Here is a 27,198-nt window from a genome sequence, read left to right on the forward strand (position 1 = left end):
AATTAGAAATTTAAAAAAATGGTAGTGGCTGTCTTCATTGACTCAAAAAAAAAACATATGACTTCATTATATGGGATTTAGGGAGATTTTTTTATAATATTCTAAAATCTTCTTTATATAATAGACAGACAACCAGCTGTGACTATTAATCCGTTAACTAGTAGCATTCAGGTGAGCGAGTGTGGAGGTCCACATGATTAAGTTCTTATGCCACTATTGTATTCACTTTATGTGCTCAGTCGTAACAGTGGTTTGACTGGCTGTTATTTTGCATTTGCAGAAGACACAGTTTTAGTGTATATTGATAGTGAGCTTGAAAGCTTGGAGCGTGGTGTTTATTCAAATGGTTACTATGGAATGTTAATAAAATTATTATTTTAAAAATACATTTCTTATTTTTCAAACAAAAAAAATTCTGGAGATCCATTCATGAAAATAAATAATATTTTAATTGAAAAAGTAATACACACTAAATATTTGGAGGTTACTACAGATGAAAACTTGAATTGGAAGAAACAGATGACGCATGTAACTAATAAAATTATTCAATGCTAGGCGCTATATATAGAGTTCAAGACTTTAACATTTAAGAGCAAGATGTAGGTTTACACTTCCTTTTTCCTGTAACATTTCAGACACCTTCTTCTTTTCTGGGATTCATATAGTCAGGTAGATTTTAATAAAATTCAGATATTTGAATGGGTAAATGTAGGCTTGAAGTGATAAATAAAATCCGAAAATCTAATATAAGAGTCGTCTTTTCTGAAAATATTCATAACATTATACTAGGACTCAACATGACTGACTAATAAATAATATTATTAGGACATATACGTCGTACATTACGTATACGTAATCCTGCTCAATGCTGCTCACTGCTGCGAAGTCTTATGCTTTTGCATGAGATCTCATGCTTTTAATGCAAATCTTATGTTATCATGTTTTACCTTCTAAATCTCATGCATTTTGAAATTTACATATAGAATAATTTTCCCTTCGTAATAATTACTTCGGGTAATTGACTCCAAGCAAGTCCACAAAACAAGAGAAAACTGCGTATTGTATACAGGAATCTGTATTGAACTTAAATCAAAGGTCCCTACTTAAAAAATGCTTGTCTATGCTGACATATATTATATAAAAGTTGAACTATTGGAAGACATCTTGTCTGTGATTCCCGTGATTTCCCACACAAATCGCTTAACCTTTTATTAGAAAGTTCTTTTTATTTTATGATTAAATTAGACGTTATTCAAATGGAACTTGTAGACGTTATTAAATGGAACGAGTAGTGATAGTGCAACAGATAGAGATGTTCCTGGTCCTACGCAAGTGGAAAATATTCTTTTAGATGCATTTTATGCAAGTGTGATATAGTTATAAGTTCTTAAAAACTACATCTTTCTAAACACTCTGAAAAAGCACACAAAAAATATATCAGTCTTCTAGCAGTTCCAGCAAAATAACAGAACCGCAGGTTTTTTAGCAGACCACAATATTTCCATTAACTTAACAGATCCTTGCTAACTTGCATAACTTAAATGCTGTGTGCAAGCACTCAGGAGTTAAAAAAAAATTAAAGGCAAAAGAACCGAAATTACTAGAGTAATAAAAAAAGTTACAGGAGCAACACAAGAAAGCAATTTAATTCATATATAAAATAATTAAGAAATAATAAGAAATATGAAAAAGAACAAGTTTTGCATTATTGTCGATGAATCCACATTTAGTTTTGAGAATGTGTGTTTGACCTTTTACAAAAGATATTTTTTTAGTCTAAATACCTGTTCCTGTTAAAACTATTGGAACTGCCCTGTATGAAATAATAAGCTTTTTCATGAAACACGAAATGCCATATAAAACAAATATTATTGGCTGCGTCGGATGGGGCTAGTAATATAGTTGGTATAAGAAATTCATTGGTTAGTAGGTTACAAGAAAATATACTAAATATATTTATGATTAAATAAAACAGATAAATAAATTTATTTATAATTTGTGTCCATTTATTATCGTCTAAAAAATTACTAGATGTTTGTTCTGTTTCATAATTAGAGCCTTGAAAAAGACGTAAATAAACGTCAAAACGTCAGAACCTTTTTAAAAAAGGAAGTTTTGGATTTCTTGGTCCTAAACCTGCAAACTCCATTATATTCAAAATTAATATTTTGTAAAAGTACAGTAGTGTAGGCATTAGAGCCTAAAGCAGACATCTATTAATCTATTGCTTATCCAGTTAATCAACACATTTTTATGAGTTGAATAGAAGTCCTTATTTTGTAGGAATGCGTATATAAAGATTACAAATAGGGGAAGTCGTTATCTCCAAGAAAAATGCATGTAGGACACTTAGGTAAATGTATTATGCATTTCGGCTGTGTAAACAGCCATCATCAGATACTAAAATAAAATAAAATACAGGTAATTCAAGACAATTTTAAAAAAAAGCTTATTCGCTGAATTAATGCAGAACCTATAACACTGAGGTTCTGCATGTTTGTGAGAAAGGGTTACAATTGGACTTGTTGGAAGCATTTGAAATAAATACGGCCATAAACTCCGCAGACTGCACATGCATTAATGAGCAAACCAAGTTTGACAGTTTACGCTTTTTTGATTCAATTAGCCCTAGAAAATAACTTTTACCTTTATTGTTTCTAACTCTTTCATCTTATCTTATAATATTTGTATTAGTAAAAATTTAAAATATTTTCTTTAACGCAACGCTAATATACAATAGTTCCTTATAGTACCTTCTTTTAATATGTAGAAATCTGTATCGTCCTTAGTATAAATTTTATATTTTAAATCGTAGATGTCCTTATTGTACTATGTTTTTAATTTTAATTCTTTTATTTATTGTTGTTTTTTCCCGATAACGGGTAATTTTTTGGTTTATTTGTGAACGTATATGTTTTTTGTAATGTTCTGGTAAGTTCTAAATCTATATTGTTATAGCGAATAAGCTCTTTTTTAAAATTGTCCTGAATTACCTGTATTTTATTTTATTTTAGTATCTGATGATGGCTGTTTACACAGCCGAAATGCATAATACATTTACCTAAGTGTCCTACATTCATTTTTCTTGGAGATAACGACTTCCTCTATTTGTAATCTTTACATTTTTATGAACACATTTCATGTTTTTAATTTTCCTGACCTGGCAACACTGATTTAGCTTATCAAGCAGCAGCAGCATATAATAGAATAGGTAGATATTAGTTTTCGTTGCTTGTGTAATTTGTAAATCTCTAAATGTATTTATTTAAATTGTGCGATGTAAATATTTCTTTTACTTTATATATTATAATACGTTTTAATTTGGCTAAGATTACATACTGTGAATTATATATATCGTTGGTACCAGCGAATTTGCACTCTTTTAAGGATTATAACTATTATAAATAAAACGTTATCTATAGATATATTATTGTTATTTCCCTATTAGTTTGTTGGGTCGTCCTTTGATAATTGTTCGTTTGCGCATCCTTACAATTAGTGGAATCCGAGCCTAACAATAAAAAACAGATTTTTGACAATGACAGTTTATAGTTCATTTTGCAACATAACCTACAAAACATTCAAACAAAATATTACTTCTTATAACACATTTATTAAAATTTTTTTAAATAGTTAAACTAAATCCTGTATTTGCACAAGTGTTTTCTCGTTTTTATTGTTACAATGGCTGAAGGTAAGTACAAACCTAAACACTGTCAATCTTACCATAAATTCTGATGACCCATTGTTTTAATAAACTAAAATCAATATTTTTTAGCCCTTCAAGACGTGTCTCCCACCTGCCCCAAATCCGAAGACGAAGACTCCGATGGCTGGGACGAGATGGAACTCGGGGGCGAGCAAACCACTTGTCTCTTTTGTAATTTGCAATTTCATACCATCGCTGTGGCTTTGGATCATTGTCGGACAGCTCACAATTTTGATTTACTAGCACTCAAGAATAAGCATAACATGGACTGTTACTCTTATATAAAAATGATAAATTATATCAGGCTTCAGAAGCCAGAGCCGAAAATGATTCAAGAGGCTTCTGTTGCACTTTGGGATGATGACTGTTATTTAAAACCAGGAGAGATGGAACCATGGTTGATGTATGGTGAGTATCTCCTCTTTTCAATATTTCTTACCTTTGATTTTATAGAATCATGATGTTCTATTAAAACAACATTTATAAGACATTAAAAAAATAGTTTTATTGATTTATTACTTATAACACTTACAGGAAATATCTTAAAACTTGTGTTCTATTCATTTAAACTCACTTTTTATAGTTAGGCTTATTCTTTGGGTACATTAACATTTCCATTGTCCAGCTTATGATCATAATTATAAAAGCTCCAGTTAACATATTTAGAACCCATACATCACTGTTTGTTAAGGATTTTATATAACCTAAAACAACATGAGAATATTAATTAATGAACCAATTTGTTATCAATCTATTATCTTATACTCACTCATAAGAGGCCCAAAAATTAAAGTAATTGCACCATTCACTACCATATAGACACAGTAAGCGGATTCAAAAGTGTCAGGGTAATCATCAGATATTACTATAGATTGTGGTGATTGTATAAAACATCTTAAATATCCCATAGCTGCCATTACTATTATCTTGTACATCAGGTTGTTGTTAAGCAAAAAAGCTAAAAATAATCACATAATTTTGTAAAAAATAAAATGCTTTCAAAAAGGTTACCTATTCTAAAAACTGAACTTAAAATAGAGGAACCAAGAACTAGCATTCTGCTATTAACTGGATAAAAAGCTGACCATACAGAGAGTGTTATCCTGGCAGCAAGGTCAGCCCCAAAAAATGTGCTAATCATTAAAGCAATTTCTGAAGAATTAAATCCCATAGAGGCCATAACTGGGGAAATTATTGGGATAAATGCTACATCAGCAGTGAACGATAATGACAGACCTATAGCCATATTCATGTAACTGGCATTTGTGAAAAGATCCAGGTCTATTGAGTCTAGTAGAGATTTCCTAGAACATTATTATTCAGTGATAAATGATATATTTTTTTGAACATACATTACCAAAATGATTTATTATTTCCCCTGCTTCTTCTTTTTGGCTTTGAAGAGGGAGGTCTGTCTCCAACTACCACTGAACTCTTTCTTCTTCTATATAAAACATCACCCTCATGTAGTTCCATAGTGGATTTTTCTTCACTAAGAAATGGATCATGTGGTGAACTATTCTTTGGTTCTACTGGGACTAAATTAAGTATCAAAATTGTATATATTTTGTACCTTTTAATGCTTACCACAAAACTGTATGTCATCATTTTCAATTTTTTCTTTCTTTAAATACCATTTTACAGGTTGAAAGGTCAAACTGGCAGGAAAGCAAAATCCAGTGAATCCAGCTAGTAGCAATATGGTGCCCCTATATCCATATTGTTCCAAAGTCCAGTTGGCCACATAAGGCATTACAATATATCCCATTACCAGTAAGGTTTGCGAAAGACTCATCATAAATGCCATTTTTTTGTCAAAATAGGTGTTAATTGCTGAGTAAGCGGCGGGAAGTAGGAGCCCAAAACCTACACCTAAAGTGGAATAAGAAAAACGACAAGTTTCAACAACAAAAGTCTAAAAATAATATTATTATTAAGGTTGAGAATAGGTTACATGTGTTTCACCCCCATCATCAGACCTAAATAAAAATAATAGTACTACAAACTATTTAAATTCACATACAGTAGTGGCAGAAAGTAGAGCAACTTCTTTATTTTAAACACATCTATTTTATTTAGTAAGAAAATACAATCATATTGGAAATATAATACCAATAAGATCTAAGCATTATAAATCTATCAACAACTTAACTTAATATTCTTTGTTTATATTTTTTATGTACAAAAATTAATTCTGGGGCGGAAAAAAGTAGAGCAACTTTTTAAGAATTGATGTTTTTCTTTTAGTAAAAACTGAAATACAATTACAATTTTAGTATTTTGTAAAATATCCATCATTTTTGATAACTTCCTCACAACGGTGGCGCATAGATTGCAGTAACCTAGAAATTATTACTGGGTCCATATTAATCCAAGCTTCGTGTAATGCATTGAACAATTCATCCTTATTTTTGTAAGTTCTCCCCCTTATTTTCCTATCCAAAATTTCCCATAGGTTCTCGATGGGATTTAAATCTGGTGATTGACTTGGCCAGTCCATTACTTGAGTATATTGCTGTCTAAACCAAGCCTTTATATATTTAGAAGAATGCTTTGGATCATTGTCAAATGTGCCTAAGGGGCATTTTCTCATCTGCATATGGAACCATTTCATTTTCCAGAATATCTTTGTACATAAATCTGTCCATTATCCCATCAATTTTATGAAGTGGCCCCATTCTGAAACCGGAAAAGCAGCCCCACACCATAACTGATCCACCACTATGTTTTACTGTTGGACAAGTGTATCTGGGATTTAACCTTTGGTTTGCAGGACGTCGAACATATGCTATTTCATCACTTTGAAACAAATTAAACTTTGATTCGTCACTGAATATTATCTTTTTCCAGTCATTAATTGTCCAGTGCAAATGAGATCGAGCAAAAGGAAGACGGGATCGTCTGTTTTTTGCAGATAATAAGGGCTTTTTTGCTGGACGTCTTGCAAATAATTTGGCCTCGCATAATCTACTTCTTATTGTCCTTGAAGATACCTGAACGCCTAATTCTTCTGATAAACGCTGCTTTATTTTACTTGAACCCAAAAATGGATCACTCTGTGAGATATTTTCAAAATTTGTTTATCTTGATATTTATCTTATCTATTAACTTTGGTTTTAATGCAACCGGTAAACAGCTGGAATTAAACTAATATTATTTGATTTGTAAGTTCTAAGAAAAATGTTGCTCTACTGTATGTGATAAAAAGTACCTGATCAACAGATTCCTACAGATAGATTTCAGATACTAAGGCATTCTATCATAATCTAAACAAAAAACCAAACAAGTAAAATAAAAAACAAGAAAGTCAAAATAATTAGCCAGACCCGGGACTGAACCTACAACCTGGAAAATCAGTGCGAATCGGTTGGGAAGTGTACACTCCCTCAAATGGAACATGCTGTAGAAATTAAAACATACATATGGAAAATTTGCCTTATTTAATCATGTAGATTTTATCAATGTAGATTAAATCCACCTCAAAATTGAAAAAGTCTTTTCCATAGACCAAGACAGGGCTGCTGTTTGTCCTAGTGATCTCTAACACCAAAAGAAACAGTTTAACACCTTTTTTACACCAGAGCAATAACGTTGTTAGTAAAAGCAGATTAGGTGTCAGTAATTACGGAGTCTCTAAAATTCCCCACCAAGCTTATATACTCGTATATATATATTATATCTTTTATTTAGTCAAAAAACTAATACAAGTTATACAACAAGGTTAATAATAATTACTATATTATATTTTTAAAAAAGAATTGAATAACTAACAAATACTATACAAACGACACAAACCAGACAATACATGAAAATTTTTTTAGAAATAGGTGGTTTATTATACTAAATTTATGATTAAATGATCAAGCCGTTTTAAAAAACTTTATACTTTCAATTGTTTTGATTTCTATTGGCAACATATTGTATTTGTTTAGACCATTAAAAAATAATGAATTTTGAGCATGTTCTTGAGAAACTCTAGGTATATAAAAATTATTTCTCGATTGCATGTTATGATCATGTATTTTGGCAGAGAATGTGACTTTTCTCAAGGGATACTGTGGAGCATGTTCAATTTTAATCTTATGGACAAATGGACAAATGTCAGCGTATTGAGTAGAAGATGCTCTCTGACTGGTAACCATTCTAAGGCCTGTAACATATCTTTTATTTGGGTCAATCTTGGTTTAGCTAGTATTATAAGCATGGTCTATTGTGTGTACTTTTGCTTTCATAAAAAACATTTTATCAGATTGATCCATATAAAGTTTTGTCCTTTACCCTAAGAATGCTTTTCCTTAGAGTGCTGGTTGTTTTGAAAAAAATTGTTAAATTGATATTTAAAAAAAATGTAGCCTTTGATATACCTTGAAAGAAATACATCTAAAATTCCTAGTCTCTTTTTGTGCCGTGTATTGCATGAGAATCTGTATTTATTGCCAAATTTATTATAAATATTATTTAAGGTAAAACCAATGTATTTAATTGTGTTAAAGTCTTTAAAAAATCTAGTTTCTGATACAGGTAAATTGAACAGCTTGTAAAATAGGGAATTGAAGGCTGAACATTTATGGGAATAGCGGAGGTTGGAAGAGAACTCTATAATATTGACAGTGGCTGAAGACTATGGATTTGAAATTCAAGTTTGTACAAAACTTTTTGCCAACAAAAACTAGTTTTATAAGAAGGTATAAAAATCCAACTGAATACATTGAAAATAATCCTCCAAACAAAATAAATTATTCCGTTGTGCATACTTAGAGGTTTGCGTAGAAACAAACTATTTAAATAGACACTATTTCTTGACAAGAATGCCTATACCATGTTTTCTTCAAAAATCTGACTTAAAGTTTAATGATAATTCTATTTTATTAATGTGTGGTGAATTTAACTGCTCTACTACAAAATTGGTTAAAGTAATAAAATATGTATTTGAATCCTTATAACATAAATCAGGCATATTCCAGTTTGCTTTTAAATTTATCATATCATAATTTGATGCAATTTATTACTGTATTTAATTGCGACAATAAACCTTTTGATCTAGTTTTCTATAACAAATTAAATGTGTCAAATATTTCTCAAGGTCAGTAGATCAGAACTAATGGCATTTAACAAATATTTGACAAAAAGTCATTGACAATCATTTTTTGCCAATAAGAGTTGTTAAAGAAAAAATAAAATTCATAAAAAGTGGAGTACATACAAAAACAAAAATGACTATATGTAAATTATTACAGGCATAGTCAAAAAAATTATTTTGAGTTTGCTTTTAAAATTTATGTTATGTCTGTGAAGGGAGTTTTGCCTCTATCAAATAATGAAGTGTGGATGAAATTGATGAAATTTTTATGAAATCTTTTGAGAGTATAGAGAAAATATAGAGGTGAAAAAGGGGGCTGTTGGCATTTCACTCATATTTTTTTGAAGAACATTGCAAGTTTATTTACTGAACCCTGAACTTCTATCTAAATATAATTATTCTTTACATTTTTAAGAGTTTCTTATACAAAAAATGAAAAATGCTATGGTTGTCTCAATACCCAAGGGGAGAACAAAAAGGGATGTCATTAACTATAGACCAATTAGAATTTTTTTTAAAGTAGCAAAACTTTTTGAAAAGTTTGGGTCTATGAATGTTTTTTTAATTTGTGAAAAAATAACCAATAATAACCAATAAAACAATAAGTTATACACCATATAATACAGTGGTGGCCAAAAGTATGGAAACTTTTTTAATTTATATTTTTTTTTAAGAAACCAGGAACTATAATAAAGTTACCCATATTGTGATAAAGTATATATAATATATTACCTAACTTAACATATTAATTTGAAATTAAACGTATTATAAAAAGAAAATGAAATAAAATTAATATTTTCTTGGCCAAAAGTTTGGAAACTGAAGAAAGTTATTTATATAAATTACATCTAAATCAAAATCTGCTAATATTTTGTGGCATATCGCTCCGAATTTATTACTTATCTACATCTTCGTGGCATAGAATCGACAAGTCTTGCACAGTCTTCACTGGAAATGGCAGCCCACTCAGTTTGCAGTATTTCCCACAGTTGAGCCTTCTTTGAATCTTCCTGTCCAAATGATCCCATAAATTCTCTATGGGATTCATATCTAGGCACTGTGAAGGCCAATCCATTAAAGCAATGCTCTGTTCATTTAACCAGTTTTTCACAAATTGGGACTTGTGTTTAGGGTCGTTGTCTTGCTGAAACAACCATCTCAATGGCATTCCCTCCTCAGCATAAGGCAACGTGTTGTTCTCCAATATGTCTTTGTATAGAAAACGGTCCATTATTCCATCAATTTTAACCAGGGGGCCAACACCTGATCGGTAGAAACAACCCCACACCATTACGCTTCCACCACCATGTTTTACCGTAGGCATTTGGTATTTGTGGCTGTACCTTGTACCTTTTGGTCGCCGGGCATAACGTCTCCCGTCACTCCTAAATAATTGAAACTTACTTTCGTCACTAAACAATACAGTATTCCAATTTTGGTGAGACCAGGTAAGATGATCTCGTGCAAATTTTAAGTGATCCTTTCTATTTTTCTTTGATATTAGTGGTTTTTTTACAGCAACTCTTCCAAAAAGCCCCACTTCATTTAGCCTTCTTCTCACCGTGCGAGCAGACACAGAAATCCTGATTTCACTCATTTCTCCAGAAATATCTATAGAAGTTTTCTTTGGGTCGTTCATCAATATTCTTTTCATTACCTTCATAGCCCTTTTGGACAACTTTCTTGGTCTTCCTTGCTTGTGGGCTACCGAAACATTTCCTCTCTCTTCAAATTTTGTAATTATTTTTGAAACAGTGCCTTTTAATATGTTTAAATTTTTACTTATTTCAATTTGTTTATAACCCTTCTGGTATAGTTCAACTATTTTACTTTTTAAATCACTAGATAAGTATTTACACTTAGGCATGATGCCTGTCTTCACTCAAACAAAATCGTACCGTTAAACAGCTTGTAGTAAATATTATGATTTTATTAAAGGTTTCCATACATTTGGCCACAGAGAAATAACTCCTCTTTCATCAAACAACAACATTAATAATAAACAACAATCCCAATAATACTAATAAACAACATTCTTTTGCTTTATCTCCATTGGAATTTCTTTATTTGCTGATAAGCTGTTTATTTATATTTTTGAGAGTTTTCGCATTGCGATATTTTCTGCATTTTTTGAAAAAGTTTAAAGTTTCCATCCTTTTGGCCACCACTGTAAGTATAAAGCAAGCTTATAGAAACACACCTACCAGATTGACCCACATAAATTGCTGGACAGTCACTACAATTAAGAGAATAAGGTGTATTCCAATTAGTTAAAATATCCTTTTTGTCCTTTAGCCTAACAATGATTTTCTTTAGTGTTGGTTGTCTTGAAAAAAATGGTTAAATCGATATTGAAAAAAAAGTAGACCTTGACATATATCTCCAAAGTAAGAAATACATCTAAAATTTTTAGTCTTTTGGGAGGTGTATAATATTGTATGAGAATTTGTATTTGTTGGTAAATTCATTTTACAATTTAATTGTGTTAAACTCTTTAAAGAAGAAAGTAGTTTCTGATACAGGTTAATTTAACATCCTGTGAAATAAAGAATTGAAGGATGAACATTTATGGGAATGAGGAGAGTAGAAAACCATAATATTGTCAGTGGTTGAAACCTTTCTGTAAGATAAAAATGTTCTTTTTGTCAAATTTAAGTTTGTCATCCTTATGTGTCAATAATAGTTCAAGAAAAGGCAACTTACCAGTATTCTTTCTTTCCAATGTACTTTATGGCAGGGTGTAAAGTGTTACTTAATTTTATTATAAGAAATCAGACAATTGCTCGTCATTCCCTGTTTGTATTATAAACATGTCGTGTACATATTTCTTATTGGTTTGTAAGAAGGTTAGAAAAGCCATTTGACTATTCGTTATTTTAAATTGCTCACTAAAAATTGGTGGCAAACATGAACCCATAATCAACCCAATGTTTTGTCTGTAAATTGAATTATTGAATTATTGGTCTAATGCTAAAGTCATTAGGTTAAAGCAACCAAGTCTAGGGTCTAGGGTTTTTTTCATTCTTGTAAAAAACGAGTTGATAGGGTCCGTGTTGACCATTTGAAAGACATGGGAGTCCAACAAACCATCAACCCTTATTGTAGTCCAATCTCCTAATTATCACAAGGAACCCTTGTCCGCTTTGATAGTGATTAAGTAGTTGTCATTCAGGTTCTTTTTTAAGCATTTCAGATCGATTGGATTTTAATTAGACTTTTTATTTCTCGAAATAAAAACTATTCAAAAACGTTATTGTTTGTGCTTTTAAGATATTTTTATTAGCTATGTCTGTGGTCTCTATAATAGTTAAAGCTTCTCCCCACAATAATTATTGTAGGGAGACTGGCAACCTCGTGTAACCTTTATAGTTCCACCCTTCTGCTAAGTATGGACTTCTACACAACTGTATAATAAAGTTATATTTAATAAAGTTATATTTTAGGTTTAAATTTAGTAACTTTTCTTCTTGTGGCGTTAATGTTAAAAACGGTTAGATTTAAGAAATGTGCCGTGAATTTGACGTTGCACCTGCTCAAAGAACACTGATAGTCGCATTTATTATAGGATCTAAGGGAATTTAACTGTACTGATTTAATTTTAGTCGATTTATCACAGAGTGTCTTAAATTTGGTCTTACCAAATAATACATCTCGTAAGTGTAAGATTAAAAAATTTTAAAGTGGTATATTTTATGAAATAAAATAAAGGTAAAAAGTCTCAATCAAATCTTAACTCTTACCTTGTAATACTCCATAAGTGAATATTAACTGGTTAAGGCTAGTAGCAAATATGGTACCAATGGCACCAATAAAATTAATTACAGAACCCAACATGGAGACAGCCCTTAAGCTATATCTGTTAAGGAGAACACTGGCAATTATTCCTACAAACTTGCATTTAAATTTAGTTTTATCATAAATCAATAATTTATTTACCCATGAAAAAACTGATTGTATTGTAAACACTTGATACAAGAGTAATGCCACTTGTGGCATCTTCCCCAGTTTCTATAAAGAAATTGTTGAAAATGGTGCCAAATACTCCTAGAGGAACAATGGTGGCAATCTGGAAGGAAAATGTGTGAAATTGTAATTAAATAATGTCGCATTATATACTTACTAAAAAAATTATATTTGCCATAAATTATTGAACACACCGGTTATTTAGTATGAACTTACTTGGATGATAGTTGCCGATATTACGATTACATGACCCCACCCTCCATCGGGGGGTGAGTATTTGTAGCATGTTTTAATAGGATTTACGGACATGTTTGATTTTTCATGAGTTTTCTCATCCAATCTTACCTATATTTTCATTATCAGTTCTAAAATGTCAATTGTCCTAATTTAAATATATACCTAAAATAAACCAATTAAGATTAGTCTACATTATATTGCATAACTGATTTTTTTATGTCTCAAGGATTTATTTTCAGTTACAAGTCTTGTTAAGGTCATATTAGGCTGTACAGATAACCATTTTAATATTTTTTAAAGGGATTTTTCCTTAATTATCTTAATTATCTTTTCCTCATGAGTTCCTTTAATTATCTTTTCTCTCATGAGTTCAAATGTTTTAACTGGAGACTGGATAAAACCTATTTTTTAACCTAAAAATAACACATTTTACTTACCTATTTTTTTTTTGAACCCGTATAATGTACATCTAATAATATTTTGCCATAACTTGAAAATGTGAAAGTTAATACTGATTTCTAAGGTAAATTACTAAAAGCCAACTGTGGGGTACTTTAGATAAGATTTTTCTCATATCCGACTAATTATTATTATCCGATATTACAAACTTTTCTTAGCAAATAATTAAGGTGTATAATGATTGGCATTTTATTGAATCATTTTAGGCGCTTATGTTTATGAAATTTTATCAGTATGTCTATAGTAAAAATTGATAAAAAAACATTTCTATTGCCAAACAATTTATAAAATTATAATTTTTGTTTAGATTTCGATGATTTGGGAAGCGCACCGTCGACACCACACTATGCTATTGACGGGAAAACTCCCATTAGTAATCTAAATTTTGGAGAGTTACAAAGACATATACATGATCTTAATTTACAAGTTAGTATTTTGGGTATACGAAACTATAAAGAATACTTTTTTGAGACTCTGGACAACATTATGTATATATTTTTTCGTATCTTTTAGTTAAAACAACGCGACATGTTAATAGAAAGCTTCCAAAAAGACATGGAAAAAATGAAACAAGTGACAAGAACACTCGTTGTTGACTCGGGGGGCGATTCTATAACCAAAATGAGCCCATCAGACTCTTCTTTAGGGGACAGCGATGGTTACTTTGGTTCTTATTCCCATTTTGGAATTCACCATGAAATGTTAAATGTGGGTTTATATATTTCACATAGACACGTCTCAAAACCGATTTTTTTTAGGATAAGGTTAGAACTGAAAGTTATAGGGATGCAATTCTGAATAACTCCGATAGTTTTAAAGATAAATTCGTGTTGGATGTTGGTTGTGGTACCGGGATTCTATCAATGTTTTGTGCCAAAGCTGGTGCTAGAACTGTAATAGGAGTGGATCAGTCTGAAGTTGTGTATAAAGCTATGGATATTGTAAGGTAATAAGGTAGTAATATTGTGATAATTTGTAGGTGATAAATTCGGTTTTAGGGAGAATTCTTTACAAGACACCATTCAATTGATAAAGGGACAGCTGGAAAAGACAAGTTTGCCAGTGGAAAAGGTGGATATAATAGTTTCAGAGTGGATGGGTTATTTTTTACTTTTTGAAGGCATGTTAGACAGTGTGATTTATGCAAGAGATAAATATTTAAATGAAGGTGGGTTACTATTACCCAACAGATGTACCATTAGTCTTGTAGGGGTTTGTGATGAAGGTAAGTAATTTTCTTCTTAATAAACATAAAGCAGTGAAAGTTCTTATTTTAGATAGGTATAAGAACTTAATAGACTTTTGGGATAACGTTTATGGTTTTTCAATGAAATGCATGAAACCAGAAATATTATTAGAAGCAAATGTGGAAACGGTGCCAAATGATAAACTGATCACAGACTCAGTGGTGGTCTCTGAGATCGATATAATGACTTGTACAACAAATGCATGTAATTTTAAGAAAGATTTTACTTTTACCGCTAGAAAAGAGGGTAAACTGACTGCTATTGCCGGATATTTTGACACTTTCTTTGATTTAACTCAGAAAGTTGAATTTTCAACTGGACCTCAAGTTGATAGAACGCACTGGCAACAAACCGTTTTTTATTTGGGAAAGACGGTGGAACTACAAGAAGGTCAGTATTATGTCAATATTGGAAAATATTTGTATTTTGTCGAGTGATCTTTGTCCATATTCTGGGGTTTTGTTTATAAGGCGGAGGTAAAAAAAGGTTTTATTTCTCCATAAAATTCCTATGTTTTTTTGTGACGACCGGTTTCGCGATTACAAAACTTGTCGCATAATCAAGTCTAAAAATCAAAAAGGGCGGGTAAATGCATTAGGTCCTAATAAGCACGCTCACTTATTATTATAAGAGAACTAAGTTATCTACATAAGTTAAAACGAAAATTGTCACATAAGGTAATTGGGGGGAAGATGCCAAAGGGGGAAAGATGCCTAATCTAAGTATTTTGGACAAAACTCAACAGATCGCGCCACATACACGGCCACGTTGTTATTATGCTTATTATTTCCGAACTTCTTGGTTTTCGAATGGTTTCAGTGCACGCAACAGGTGATTTTGTGTTTTTTTATGCCGGTAAGTTTTCTACGATAGAAATTATTTATGTGATATACAGTGTTAAATGTTTTTGATTTGTGCTAATATGTAGGTTTTTGGCATTCATTAGAATACTTCTGTGATATTTTAAAAGAAAAAAAAGGATTTTACTATTGTGATTTGGGGCTTTGGCATCTTACACCTAAGGGTTGGGGTAAAATGCCAAGATCCGTGTGGGGTAAGATGCCTTGTCTACAATGCTCTGTAAATTTTATAAGACTTGTTTTTTCTCATGTTTGTGTCTATTATGGTTATTGATTTCCTTTCAGTAGGTCTAATTAAATAGTTTCTTAGTTTATCTTGTTTATTTTAAGTAAAATGCCACGAACTTACGTCAGAAAATCAACTAGAGGCGAATGGACTGAAGAAGATCTTAGAGCAGCTGCAAATGCTTTACGTCAGCAGCCAACCCAGAGTGCAAATGCGATTGCTAAAGAATATAGAATCCCTCTACGAACCTTGATGAGACGTATAAAGAATAAAAATCTTGAAAAAGGAAGTCTTGGACCAACCGCGTCGTTAGGTATTGAAAATGAACTTAAACTGGTTTCTTATATAAAACGTTTAGAACAAATTGGCTATGCTCCAACTTCAAGAGACGTAAGACACCTTGCTTTTACCTTTGCTCAAAGGAATGGGTTAAAATGTCGATTTAACCAAGAAAAATAATTAGCAGACTACGATTGGTTTAAACTTTTTTAAAACGACACCCAACCCTAACCATGAGAGTAGCTCAAGGTCGTTCAATTGCACGTTCACTTGGTATGTCTGCCGCAGAAGTAGATCTATACTTCCAAATATTAAACGATACATTTACGACGCTCAATTTGTTTGATAAACCGGCACAAATTTTCAATATGGACGAAAGTGGCTTGCAATTATGCAATAAACCTACCAAAGTCGTGGCCACAAAAGGAGCTAGAGATGTACAATAGGTCACAAGCTCAGAAAAAGGAGAAACAGTTAGCGTCATCGCTTGTTGTAACGCAGAAGGTAGCTTTTTGCCTCCCTACGTAATATTTAAAGGCAAAAACAAAAAAAAGGAGTTTGAAGATAACATGCCCCCTGGGTCGGTAGTAGTGAGGTCTCCAGAGTTCGCCTATGTAAAAACCAGTATCTTCTCATCATGGATTAAAGACCATTTTTTGCCTCGTAAGGGACCAGACCCTGCAGTACTGATATTAGATGGCCATGCTTCGCATTGTAATAACGTGGATCTTTTGGACCTTTGGGCTGAAAATTAAATTGCTGTAGTTTGTTTACCAAGTCACACGACTCACTGGCTTCAGCCTCTAGACCGTTCATTTTTCAAACCTTTAAAGACCTACTAGAATAGCGCATGTAATCAGTGGATAAAAAATCATCCAGGACGTCGAATGACCAGGTAATTTGGTTTAAGTAAATAAGTCTGAAAGAGATTTCTTTGTTTCTTGTCCTTTACAGTTATTAGTTTGGAGAACTATTAAACCAAGCGTGGTCTCAAGCCGCAACGGTTCAGAATGGTGTTTCTGGATTTCGGGCTTGTGGAATTTATCCATGCTCCAAAGATGCAATTCCGCACTATGCATATGCTTTAGCTGAACACCAAACTGGAAATCCACAGAAAGAAGTGGTACATGTCGATGCAGAAAACTCTGACGAAGATAGCGGCGTCGTAGCTGTTGTAAATTTTGATGATATTGCTCCAATTCCATCCATAGCTGGTCCTAGTAGATCAAACGTTAGAAAACAACACGCAGAAGTCCTTACTTCTCCTGACTACCGCCAAAAAAAACGCCAAAAAATTGAAGGATGACAAAAGAAGCAACAAGGGAAGGCAAGTAAATTAGAGAAAAAACTTTATAAAAAAGGTAACAAAGAAAAGAAGAAAGTACTACACAACAGCAGTAGTGAAGAAATCAGTGGAGATGAAAATATTGTCTCAGACCATAGCTCTGGTGAACCTGACAGTGACAGCGATGACTTTTGTGCAATTTGCGATGGATTTTACTTTGACATAAAGGGTCCCAAAGTTGATTGGATTTGCTGTGTGCTATGCAACAATTGGCTACATGAAACCTGCGCTTCGGGGCCGAATATGTGCGATCCTTGCGCAAAAATCAGTAAATAAAACAATAAAAACGTTAACCTTGGTGTAAGATGGCATTTTAGCTGGGGTATGATGGCCAATACAATGTATTCTACCTATGGCATCATATCCCCAAATTTGTCATCTTACCCCAAGTCTATCGGCATCTTACCCCTTAGTTAGGGGTAAGTTGCCAAAATGACAGCTGTCAATGTTTTTCTAACTTTTACGTTTACTTTTAAAAAAATAAACACTTTTTGGTGTTTCATCATTTGTTTATTGTATTTGTAATAGAATACTCAGTTTTTGTAACTTTTGAATAAAGTAATTTTTTTTTGTATTTTTAAAAAAATATTACGCGTTTTCCCCCCAATTACCTTATATTGATTTATTTATTTACATCACTCAACAGAGAAACTCCAATAATAGAGTGGAAACGATATGTATAAACATGAAATCATTTTATCAAAATAAAATTAATATTATAGATATGATAAATTATTAATAAATATATATAAAAAAAAAACAAAATTATCTAAACTAAGTGAATTCTTTTAATTTCGGCTAGGCTACAGTTAAATATATCACATTGAGTTTTATGTATTGCGAGCTCTACGTATAGGCGAAAATTTTGTAATGTTGGTTCGAGGTATGGAGAGGTAAAAAGTTTGAGAACTGCGAGCTGATAGCCGAGGAGTGTGTAAATTTAGAAGTTGCAAGATCTCTGGCGAGTCAATTACGCCATTAATTAATTTATGTAAGAACTGTAAATCTGCCGAATCCCTTCTTTCCTGTAAGGATTTTACCTGAAATCTTTCAAGGAAACGATCATGTGAGAAGCCGATTTCGGGGTACACTCTTTTGCATTTAAACCAAAGGAATTTAAGAAATTTTCGCTGTATATTTTCAAGTTCTTGAATATGGTTCTAATAGTATGGCGACCAAACTTGGGAAGAATATTCCAAAATTGAACGAACATAGGTAAAGTACAAGAGTTTAATCCCAGAGATATTCTCAAAGAATGGAGAGTTCCTGACAACTAAACCCAGCAATTTATAACTTTTTTTATGGTAGCTTCGATATGAAAACTAAATGAAAGTGAGCTATCAAAAATGACTCCCAAGTCTTTGAAGTGGGTTCATCTTGGTAGTCTCACATTATCCATTTTGTATTGGTAAGTAACAGCATTTAGAGGCAAGTTGTTATTCTTGCACCATTCCTTCACTGAGTTAATGGCTGCTTGAAGTTTAATACAGTCCTCAATAGTATCAATTCTACAGTATAATCTCTTATCATCACAGTATAATATGCTGTTTACTTCTAGGTGCTTAGAAATAGTATTAATAAATGAGTCGAAAAGTAGAGGTCCCAATATGGAGCCTTGTGGTACGCCTAAAGGAGCGACTATTTCCGTTGAGCTGTGTCCAAAGAATTCAACAATTGTTGAGGACGTTTAGTAAGATAAGAAGAGATAAGAAAAGTTAAATGAGATGAAAACCCAAATTGGTCAGAAAGATGTGATATAAGAATGGAATGGTCAAGACGGTCGAAAGCTTTCGAGAAATCTGTATAGACTACATCACCTTGAGAATTATTATTTATAGATTCTGATATAAATTCCGTGATCGTAATAAGATTAGTGGTAGTGGATCTGCCCTTCATGAAGCCATGCAGTCTAGTGTCTATATGATGTTTTATAGGAAAGTATAATGCTGAATGAAGGACCCGCTCAAAAACTTTAGAAAAGTTGTAATAAGTGTAACTGGCCGATAGTTATCGATAATATTTTTATAATTTGTTTTATGAACGGGAATAATTTTAAATTTTTTTCAGAGCAGAGAAAATTCTCCAGTTCCGAGGGCAATATTAAACAATATTGTTAGCGGTTTACAAAAAGCATACGCACAGTCAAATATATTTTATCGGGACCAACTATAGCTTTGGGCTTAACTGATTTTAAAGCACTTAGTACTTCATTTTCTGTGAAACATGTAATGTTAATAGTATCACAATGTGAGTAGTTGATTTCAGTTATCTTCTGTTAAGTTATGTTCTGTCTTAAGATGTGCTAGTGTATAAGTTATAAAAGAAAATGAGCAAAGGATTCTGCTATTTTTTGGAGAGAACCAGTTTGATCATATATTACATGACATAGAACTGTTTTTTTGTGAACTTAAAATCAACTTCCAAAAGTTGTTTGGTTGTATTGAAAGATTTTGCTCAAGTTTAGAGCAGTAGGATTTATATGAGTGATCAATGTCTGCTTTTATTTGTATGCGCAAGTTGCCAAAGTTACTTAAGTCCTGTTGATTGGCAGAATGCTTATATTTTTTCCAGGCTCTATGTTTTTGCTTAGTTAGTCTTAATATTTGTGGTAAAACCATGTAAACCATGGCTGATATGTGCGCTTTCTTTTTGAGGTTTTAGGAACGTATCTATCTAGATAAGAATAAATTTTCTGATAAAAAAGTTCGACAACTGTATTGACATTATTAACAGAGTAGCGCATATCCCAATTTATTTCCAGGAAACTAGTATATAGTATTCTAAGATCAGCTCTTTTAAAATTATAGAAGACATTTTCTACTTTAAGATGATTGTGAAATTGTTTATTAGAAGTGGTTTTAAATTTAATAAGAAGTGATGGATGAAAAATATCCTCTTTTAACAAAAAATCGTGGCATTTTTCAACGGGACAAAACTCAGGAGTTGGCGAAATAACGAAATCTAGTAACCGCTCTTGAAAATTATATATCGAATTCAGCTGCTGTATTCTAAACGGGAGAGGTCCGTGAGGGAACTCTAACTCGATAGAATTTTTTTTTTATTATAGAAAAAATGTCTAAGCCCTACTCTCGATCTCGACTCCTTTAAATCGGATAGAGTTCGGGTTGCCGTGGGCAGCTTTCGGAATAGAAATATAGAAAGAGGTTCTATGGTCTTGACTTTCGTCTCTTTTTAGTTCATTGAAAAAAAGATATACTTATCTTTCTTGTTGGGATGGAACGTTTTTGTATGATTGAAAATCAACAAATTCTCTTATTCTTTCGATTTGGAAATAAATCATTAAATGAATTAGCGTTCTCTTCGTATGGTCTAACACGATCTCCATAAACTTTATTAATGTAATTTTTTCTCTTTCATTTAATTGAGCCATTTCGGACAATATTGTACTTAGCGAAGACGTTAAACCTATTAATCAAAGTCAAAGTGTCCCACCTTCCACCTGTGACACAAAAAAGTACCGAAAGAATAATTTAGATTTGAAAGCCTTTGATTTTCATTTGTTGATATTTCAAAAAACAGTTCAAGATTGATATAGGGTGTTATACATGAAATATGTTTAGAATTTATCATAGAATCCAAAAATTCATTAATAAAAGGGGTGTTCTATTTTAAATAATAAATTTCTGAAAAATATATAATATTTTTCAGAAATCTGAAAACATGCGAAAAAATGAAAGAGAATTGACATGTCAGAACGTTTTTCAACCAGGTAATTCGTTTACCTATAAAAGGTACTCTTCCAGACTTTGTGGACACATTATATACTCTTACACGAATTGTAAAACATCTTTGAGTTTAAATTTCTATGGTTTCTAATATATCATATAACTTTCAAGATAAAGATATCTTATAACTTTTAAGATAATGGTATACAAAGACTTTAAGTTTGGTATCTTGGGCAAGAAGACATACTTCCTATAATTTGTTAAAAGAAACTCCATTTGTTTTTTAAATTAAATATAAACAGGACATGTAGCTTATTTTTACCAATTTAGTCTAAAAAGAAAGTATTAACAACACTTTCCTAAAAAAGAATTAAGAATATGATATACCGTATATTTTATTCTATAAAGGTGTGTGGTATAAGCTTCTTGAAAATAGAAGTTATTACACCATTTTTGAGTTCAGTATATGTAAATAAGTTTGACTTACGAGAACAATTAGAATATTATTATTATTTTAACCCCTCGTATCTCGTTGACGAAGTATTTATATTCATAGTATAATAAGTGATTTCATTACCTTACTTTATTCTTTAGGTTTCTTGGACTTAGATGAGCTCTGGTCCACTCCATTACCAAACCTTGTAGAAGTCGGTGTAAATAGAATACACCTGAAAGCCCTTTTCCGAGGCTCTCAACAGACCAGATTAATACACCACCAAATTTGGTTAAGCATTACATTTAAAAACTTTCGCTTTTTCTACTTTTAAGGAATTAAAATGCCGCTCATGTTGATTTTCTATACATTAAATTAATGTTTGTATGTATTTCTTGCCCATTACATGTTGCCTTCCTTTTAGTCTTAAAAACTGTTATGAAAAAATTGATTTCTGTAATTTGTAATACCTTCACATTTCATTTTCTATTGATGTTGGTGTTACAGCTGGTAATGAACGTTGAAAACATTATGTTTCTGTGGTAAAAATTAAATTGAATATTTATATATTTGATATGGCAATTAAGTATCACAGATTCGTTATAATAATTGCCACCATTTAAGATTTCAAAAATATCATAATGTAACTTCATAGTATTAATTCATAAATTAATTCGAAATTGCTTGCATTCGTATAAGAAAATTTAACGTGTTAAAAAGTTATTTACCTTCTAAGATTAGATTTTATTTACGCAATACACTAAGTTTTTTTTTTGTAATTTTCAGGTCAAACACTAAATTGCTCAATTTCATGTTCCAGACTGAAGAAAAATGCTCGCGGATTATCAGTTACATTAACAGTAGATAAGTCTAAATATGATTATATTGTAGATTAAGCAAGTGACATTATTAGCAGCCACGACTTGGGTCTTATTATTGACTGATAGGCAGCAGAAAACGTTGTTCTCTTTTTTTGCATTGTTAATTAAGATTTTCTTTCTTATAAAGACAAGTGATGTTTCTATTAAAAATTCCACTTCCTACAACTCAAGAATAAGGTCCAAGAAAACTTTTGTTTTGTTTGTACTTAGAATAGCGTTGATGATTCATAGGTTGTGACCGAATACCTGCTACTGCCATAATAACTTTAGAGGTTAAAAAATGTGTTTTTTTACTATTTAAAAAATATACAAACGCTTAATCTAAAAAATAATTTATTACAATAAAGCTATTTTAAAAATCGTTATTTCGTATTCTAAACACTTGATTAAAGGCAGTCCTCGGTGTGCTATAGTAGGAAACTCTTCTGTCGTAGTCCGCTTGTACGTCTGCCCTCAATATTACTACACCTGGAAATATTTTTTTGTTATATCTTTTTTTTATTTAATAATTCTACTGTATTACTAGATATATAAAAGAACATTCAATCAATGTTAATAAATGTTATTTTACTTGTACTGACCTGAGGGATTTACTTTGACTTTAATCTTAGTTTGCGGGGATAGGACGCCGTAGTCAACGTCTTCATAAAGGTCCTAAAAAATATAATATATTTAACATTTATTTAATAGTAACAACCACAGTTTTACAGTATGCATTTTATATTATACAGGGTGTTCATTTGAAAATTTTCCCAACACGGATTTATCGAAAACCACTGTTTAAAAAAAAACGCCGAAATATGTCAAAAGGTTTGTCAAGGGGGACAACTTTCTAACCTAAAATTACTTAACCTCCTTTCACCCTCTGCCCCCCAGGGTCATCCCCTTAACAATTTTAAATGGCAAGGGATATCGAGTAATAGCTTATTTAAAAGGTCTTTCGAAGTCTTTTATTTTGACGTTTGTTTTTTTTAAATCGGTCGATTCGTTTTCGAGAAAATTAGAAAAATCTTTGTTTATCTTAATTTGTTCAGATAGAAAACAAAAACATGAAAATATCAGTTTTATTTCAATAAGTGTTTAAAATGTTGCCCGTTTCTGGCCAAACAATGATAAAGGCGATGTTCAAATTCCTTACGGACATTTTCAAAAACATGTTGTGGGATATCATGGCAGCTGTCGATGATGCGTCGACGAAGTTCATCCAAACTTTCAGGTTGGGGAGTAAATACAATAGATTTCAAATGACCCCATAGAAAAAAGTCTAACGGCGTTATATCAGGAGGAGCAGGCCATTCTATAGGGCCCCTTCGCCCTATCCATTTATCTGGAAACTCATCGTCTAGCCATTGCCGAACGGGAAGGACATAGTGAGGAGGAGCGCTGTCTTGCTGGAAATATATTTCAGCCTCGTCAAGTATAAGGTTTCCATCATCATTGATTTGGTTTTCAATGGATTCAGTGGTAAGCGGATTGATGGTATTTTTCAACATATCCAAATAAATGTCTTCATTTAAATTTCCGTTAATAAATAATGGCCCAATCGCTTTATTTCCTAAAATGCCTGCCCATACATTAATTTTTTGAGGGTACTGGGTATGCCCTTCTACAAATGCATGGGGATTTTCATTGCTCCAATATCTACAGTTATGCTTATTAACAAATCCATTTAGATAAAATGTGCATTCATCGCTGAAGCAGATATTCTTTACATGAATAGTATTATCATTAACCGCTTTAGTCATTTTTTCACAAAACTCAACTCGCCTGTCGAAATCGTCTTCGGTTAACTCTTACAATATTTTCATTTTGAATGGATGAAATTTATGAGGTTTGGTAACTGTGTGAACAGATCCTAATGAAATACCAGTGGCAGCAACATTTTTGCGTAATGAAGTATTAGGATTTATTCCAAAATGACCCAAAACTTCAACTTGAGCGGCTTCATCCAAAATTCGCCGATGATCACGTTTTTTATTTGCAACAGATCCAGTTTCAGTAAACTTAGTAACAAGGTCCAAAAAATACCTATGCGAAGTTATCTTCTCCGGATGTCTGGCGTTAAACTTGACGGCAGTTTGCCGAGCACATTGATTTTGGGCACCATAAATTAAAATAATTTCCACTCTTTCGGTTCAGTGTGTAAACCATTTTGGAAGGAAAATCTTCAATTCAACAAATGAATTTACACTATTCCAAGACTGTCACAAATGTAACTGACGGCAAAATAACTTCTTTGTTTTCCTTGGCAACTATAAATAACTAAGCAGGTATAACAATAAATACAGTTCGTCCAGGATATCTGTGTTGATGAAAAGAATGCGGAAAAAAATTCAGGTTGTTATTTAGTTTTTTCCACGTCTTATCTTCGGAATTACTGTTTATGTTGGTAGTTTCCGTTTTAAATTATAAACGAATTGTGGATTTGGCAAACCCTAACGGCAACATTTTGAACACTTATTGAAAAACTGATATTTTCATGTTTTTGTTTTCTTTCTGAACAAATTAAGATCAACAAAGATTTTTCCACTTTTCTCAAAAACGAATCGACCGATTTAAAAAAATCAAACGTCAAAATAAAAGGCATCGAAAGTCCTTTAAAAACAAGCAATTACTCGATACCCTATTTAAAATTTTTAAGGGGATGACCCTGGGGGGCAGAGGGCGAAAGGGGGTGAAGTAATTTTAGGTTAGAAAGTTGTTCCCCTGGACAAACCTTTTGACGTATTTCGACGTTTTTTTTTTAAACAGTGGTCTTCAATGAATCCGTGGTGGGAAGTTTTTAAATGAACACCCTGTATATCCGATATAACATATTAGTTTTTCAGCCTAATTTTCATAGTGCAGGACAGGTATACCGTTGATTGAATAATAGTTTTCAACTATTATGTACTATTATTCAATCAACGGGTATACTATTTTAATATGCCTCAGGAAGCAGCTCTATTTTAATGGAATCATTAATTCAGGTTGAATTAAATAATTCTTACCTTCCACGAATAAATTACTTTGCTCAACAAGATGCTGCAGAACAAGATTTCTATTTAAGATTTATCAAAATATGAATCTGGAATGCAAAGCCAAAAACCTCCTTAAGTGCTGTTCATAGTTTGTGATAAACTTAAAAATATTTGTTGTGCACTTGGTATTATATTGAAAAAGGGCTCTGTGAACTTTAAGTGTCAAATTCACTTAAATAGGAAAATGTAGCTTGGGTAATTCTGTAAAAAAAATAGTCCTCACAGGCACAATCTGCCATTTCTTCTGCCCCTAATTCTTCACTGCAAGTTAAATCTTGCAGTTAAGCTCCATAAACCTTACCAGCAGTATTTTATTATCTGTCAAAAGCATTCGACTGTATGTATTATAAAGTACTACTGGCAAATCTTAAATACTCAGTCCCTTCTTGTTGGTTATTATGATAATCAGACAAGGAAGCGATCACTGATCAGCAGTTGACTACTATGGTTATATCAGGTGAAATGATGCCATCAGCATATAGGCAGACATCAGGCATGTAGACTTAATTAACTGGAATATACATCATATAGTCCAAATTTCTGCAATGTTATGCTAAAACTTCTATCTCGATAAACCTTGCCAGCAGTATTTTTTGGGATTTGTCAAGTACCTTCGACTGTGTTTACTAGAGAGTTCTGCCGGCAAATCTAAAATACTCAGTCCCTACTTGGAACAGTTAACTACTATTGGTTTTATCTGACATGAGGTCATTAACATTCAGGAAGGCATCGGGGGTGGGTTCTTAAAACTTTATTGCTCAGAATTTAATGGAGTATATGACAATATTATAAGTCCAAGCTTCTTCACTGCTAAGTTAAATCCAAATCTTACCAGTAGTATTTTTTGATCCGTCAAAGGCGTTCAACGGTATTCACCATAGAGCACTACTGGAAAATCTTAAATACTCAGTCTCTACTTGATTTAACAGTTGACTGCTATTAGTTGTATCAGCTGGCATGAGGTCATCAGCATTCATCATCAGGAGTGGGTTCTCAAACCTTTATTGCTGGGAATTTAATGGAATATGTACTGATATTATAAGTCCAAGCTTCTTTACTGTTACGTTAAAGCTTCTACCTTTATAAATCTTATCAGCAGTATTTTTGATCTGTCAAAAGCCCTCGACTGTGTTCATCACAGAATACTATCGATGAACCTTAAAAATTATAGGTTCCACGTTACGGTTCAGACTATAGACATTTAAATAAAAATAGACATTTAAATGACAACTCCCGGTATTTCTCTTTAGGTCAAATTTTTACAACTTTGGATCTCGCTAATGGTTTACCAAATCGAGATGGATCCAGATGACATCCCTAAAATCGCATTTTCGACAGAATCTGGTCATTATAAGTTTTGCAGCAAAGAGGTTAATTCTGCATAAGTCTGCATGGCATCATTATTTTCCAACGTTCAGTTAATTAGTCAAGAAGTTCTGGTACTTATGATCATTTACATGGTTTAATTTGCTAGTGGAGAGGGCTTGTATTCAGTAAAATCTTTTCGCATTCCGATCTAATCACGATGATTTATATATAGAATTAATTTAAGAGCTACAGGCGTCGTAAGGTCGAAAAACACATTCTTTCAGGTTAACATTCACTATGGAAATCATTAGAATACCGCTTATAACAACATGAGAATCGCGCTTGCTATGTACAAAACAAGATTGTACACTTACATATTCCCGCCCAAAATCACCACCAATACACAGGCACACACACTCCTTTGTTACACTGGTTTCTTCCGAACTAGCTGTTATTGCTCTTGCC

General features: G+C 32.2%; 3 protein-coding genes across 6 annotated transcripts in view; 1 reads left to right on the forward strand and 2 right to left on the reverse strand.

Annotated features, from left to right (window-relative positions):
* The first annotated feature begins 3,537 nt into the window (after positions 1-3,537).
* LOC126736997 (protein arginine N-methyltransferase 1) lies at positions 3,538-22,985 on the forward strand. The gene is made up of 8 exons (XM_050441657.1): positions 3,538-3,694; positions 3,779-4,117; positions 13,756-13,874; positions 13,962-14,156; positions 14,207-14,394; positions 14,447-14,673; positions 14,726-15,085; positions 22,311-22,985. The coding sequence occupies exons 1-8, from the start codon at positions 3,685-3,687 to the stop codon at positions 22,418-22,420; spliced, it is 1,548 nt and encodes a 515-aa protein (XP_050297614.1). The 5' UTR covers positions 3,538-3,684; the 3' UTR covers positions 22,421-22,985.
* On the reverse strand, positions 4,180-13,578 carry LOC126736998 (monocarboxylate transporter 1-like). 4 transcript variants are annotated; one of them, XM_050441659.1, is made up of 9 exons: positions 13,431-13,578; positions 12,969-13,154; positions 12,726-12,855; positions 12,530-12,673; positions 5,297-5,581; positions 5,067-5,247; positions 4,721-5,013; positions 4,479-4,667; positions 4,180-4,413 (listed from the first exon to the last, which is right to left on the reverse strand). In XM_050441659.1, exons 2-9 carry the CDS (start codon positions 13,059-13,061, stop codon positions 4,280-4,282), a joined length of 1,449 nt encoding a protein of 482 aa, XP_050297616.1. In that variant the 5' UTR covers positions 13,062-13,154; positions 13,431-13,578; the 3' UTR covers positions 4,180-4,279. The 4 variants fall into 4 exon arrangements, with proteins under 4 accessions (XP_050297616.1, XP_050297618.1, XP_050297617.1 ...); XM_050441661.1 differs by having other exon boundaries at positions 5,067-5,238; positions 12,969-13,151; positions 13,427-13,573; XM_050441660.1 differs by having other exon boundaries at positions 5,067-5,241; positions 12,969-13,151; positions 13,427-13,573.
* The window catches only part of LOC126737000 (alpha-N-acetylgalactosaminidase), a 48,618-nt gene continuing 44,141 nt past the window's right edge, over positions 22,722-27,198 (reverse strand). Inside the window, exons 7-8 of the mRNA XM_050441662.1 lie at positions 22,987-23,059; positions 22,722-22,873 (exon numbers count right to left, since the gene is read on the reverse strand). Of these exons, the coding sequence (XP_050297619.1) occupies positions 22,758-22,873; positions 22,987-23,059 (189 nt within the window). The 3' untranslated portion in view covers positions 22,722-22,757. The remainder of the gene's footprint in view (positions 22,874-22,986; positions 23,060-27,198) is intronic.

Source organism: Anthonomus grandis, chromosome 6 (assembly GCF_022605725.1).
Source record: "Anthonomus grandis grandis chromosome 6, icAntGran1.3, whole genome shotgun sequence".
Classification (NCBI taxonomy): Eukaryota; Metazoa; Arthropoda; class Insecta; order Coleoptera; family Curculionidae; genus Anthonomus; species Anthonomus grandis.

Excerpts from the sequence above, each read along its gene's own strand:
- LOC126736997 (XM_050441657.1), top strand. Across the intron at positions 14,157-14,206 it reads TTCACCATGAAATGTTAAAT|GATAAGGTTAGAACTGAAAG; the intron begins GTGGGTTTATAT and ends GATTTTTTTTAG. Across the intron at positions 14,674-14,725 it reads TGTAGGGGTTTGTGATGAAG|ATAGGTATAAGAACTTAATA; the intron begins GTAAGTAATTTT and ends TTCTTATTTTAG.
- LOC126736998 (XM_050441659.1), bottom strand. The coding sequence starts at position 13,061 with ATGTCCGTAAATCCTATTAAAACATGCTACAAATACTCACCCCCCGAT. Across the intron at positions 12,856-12,968 it reads TATCGGCAACTATCATCCAA|ATTGCCACCATTGTTCCTCT; the intron begins GTAAGTTCATAC and ends TTTTCCTTCCAG. Across the intron at positions 4,668-4,720 it reads AAGTTCAGTTTTTAGAATAG|CTTTTTTGCTTAACAACAAC; the intron begins GTAACCTTTTTG and ends GATTATTTTTAG.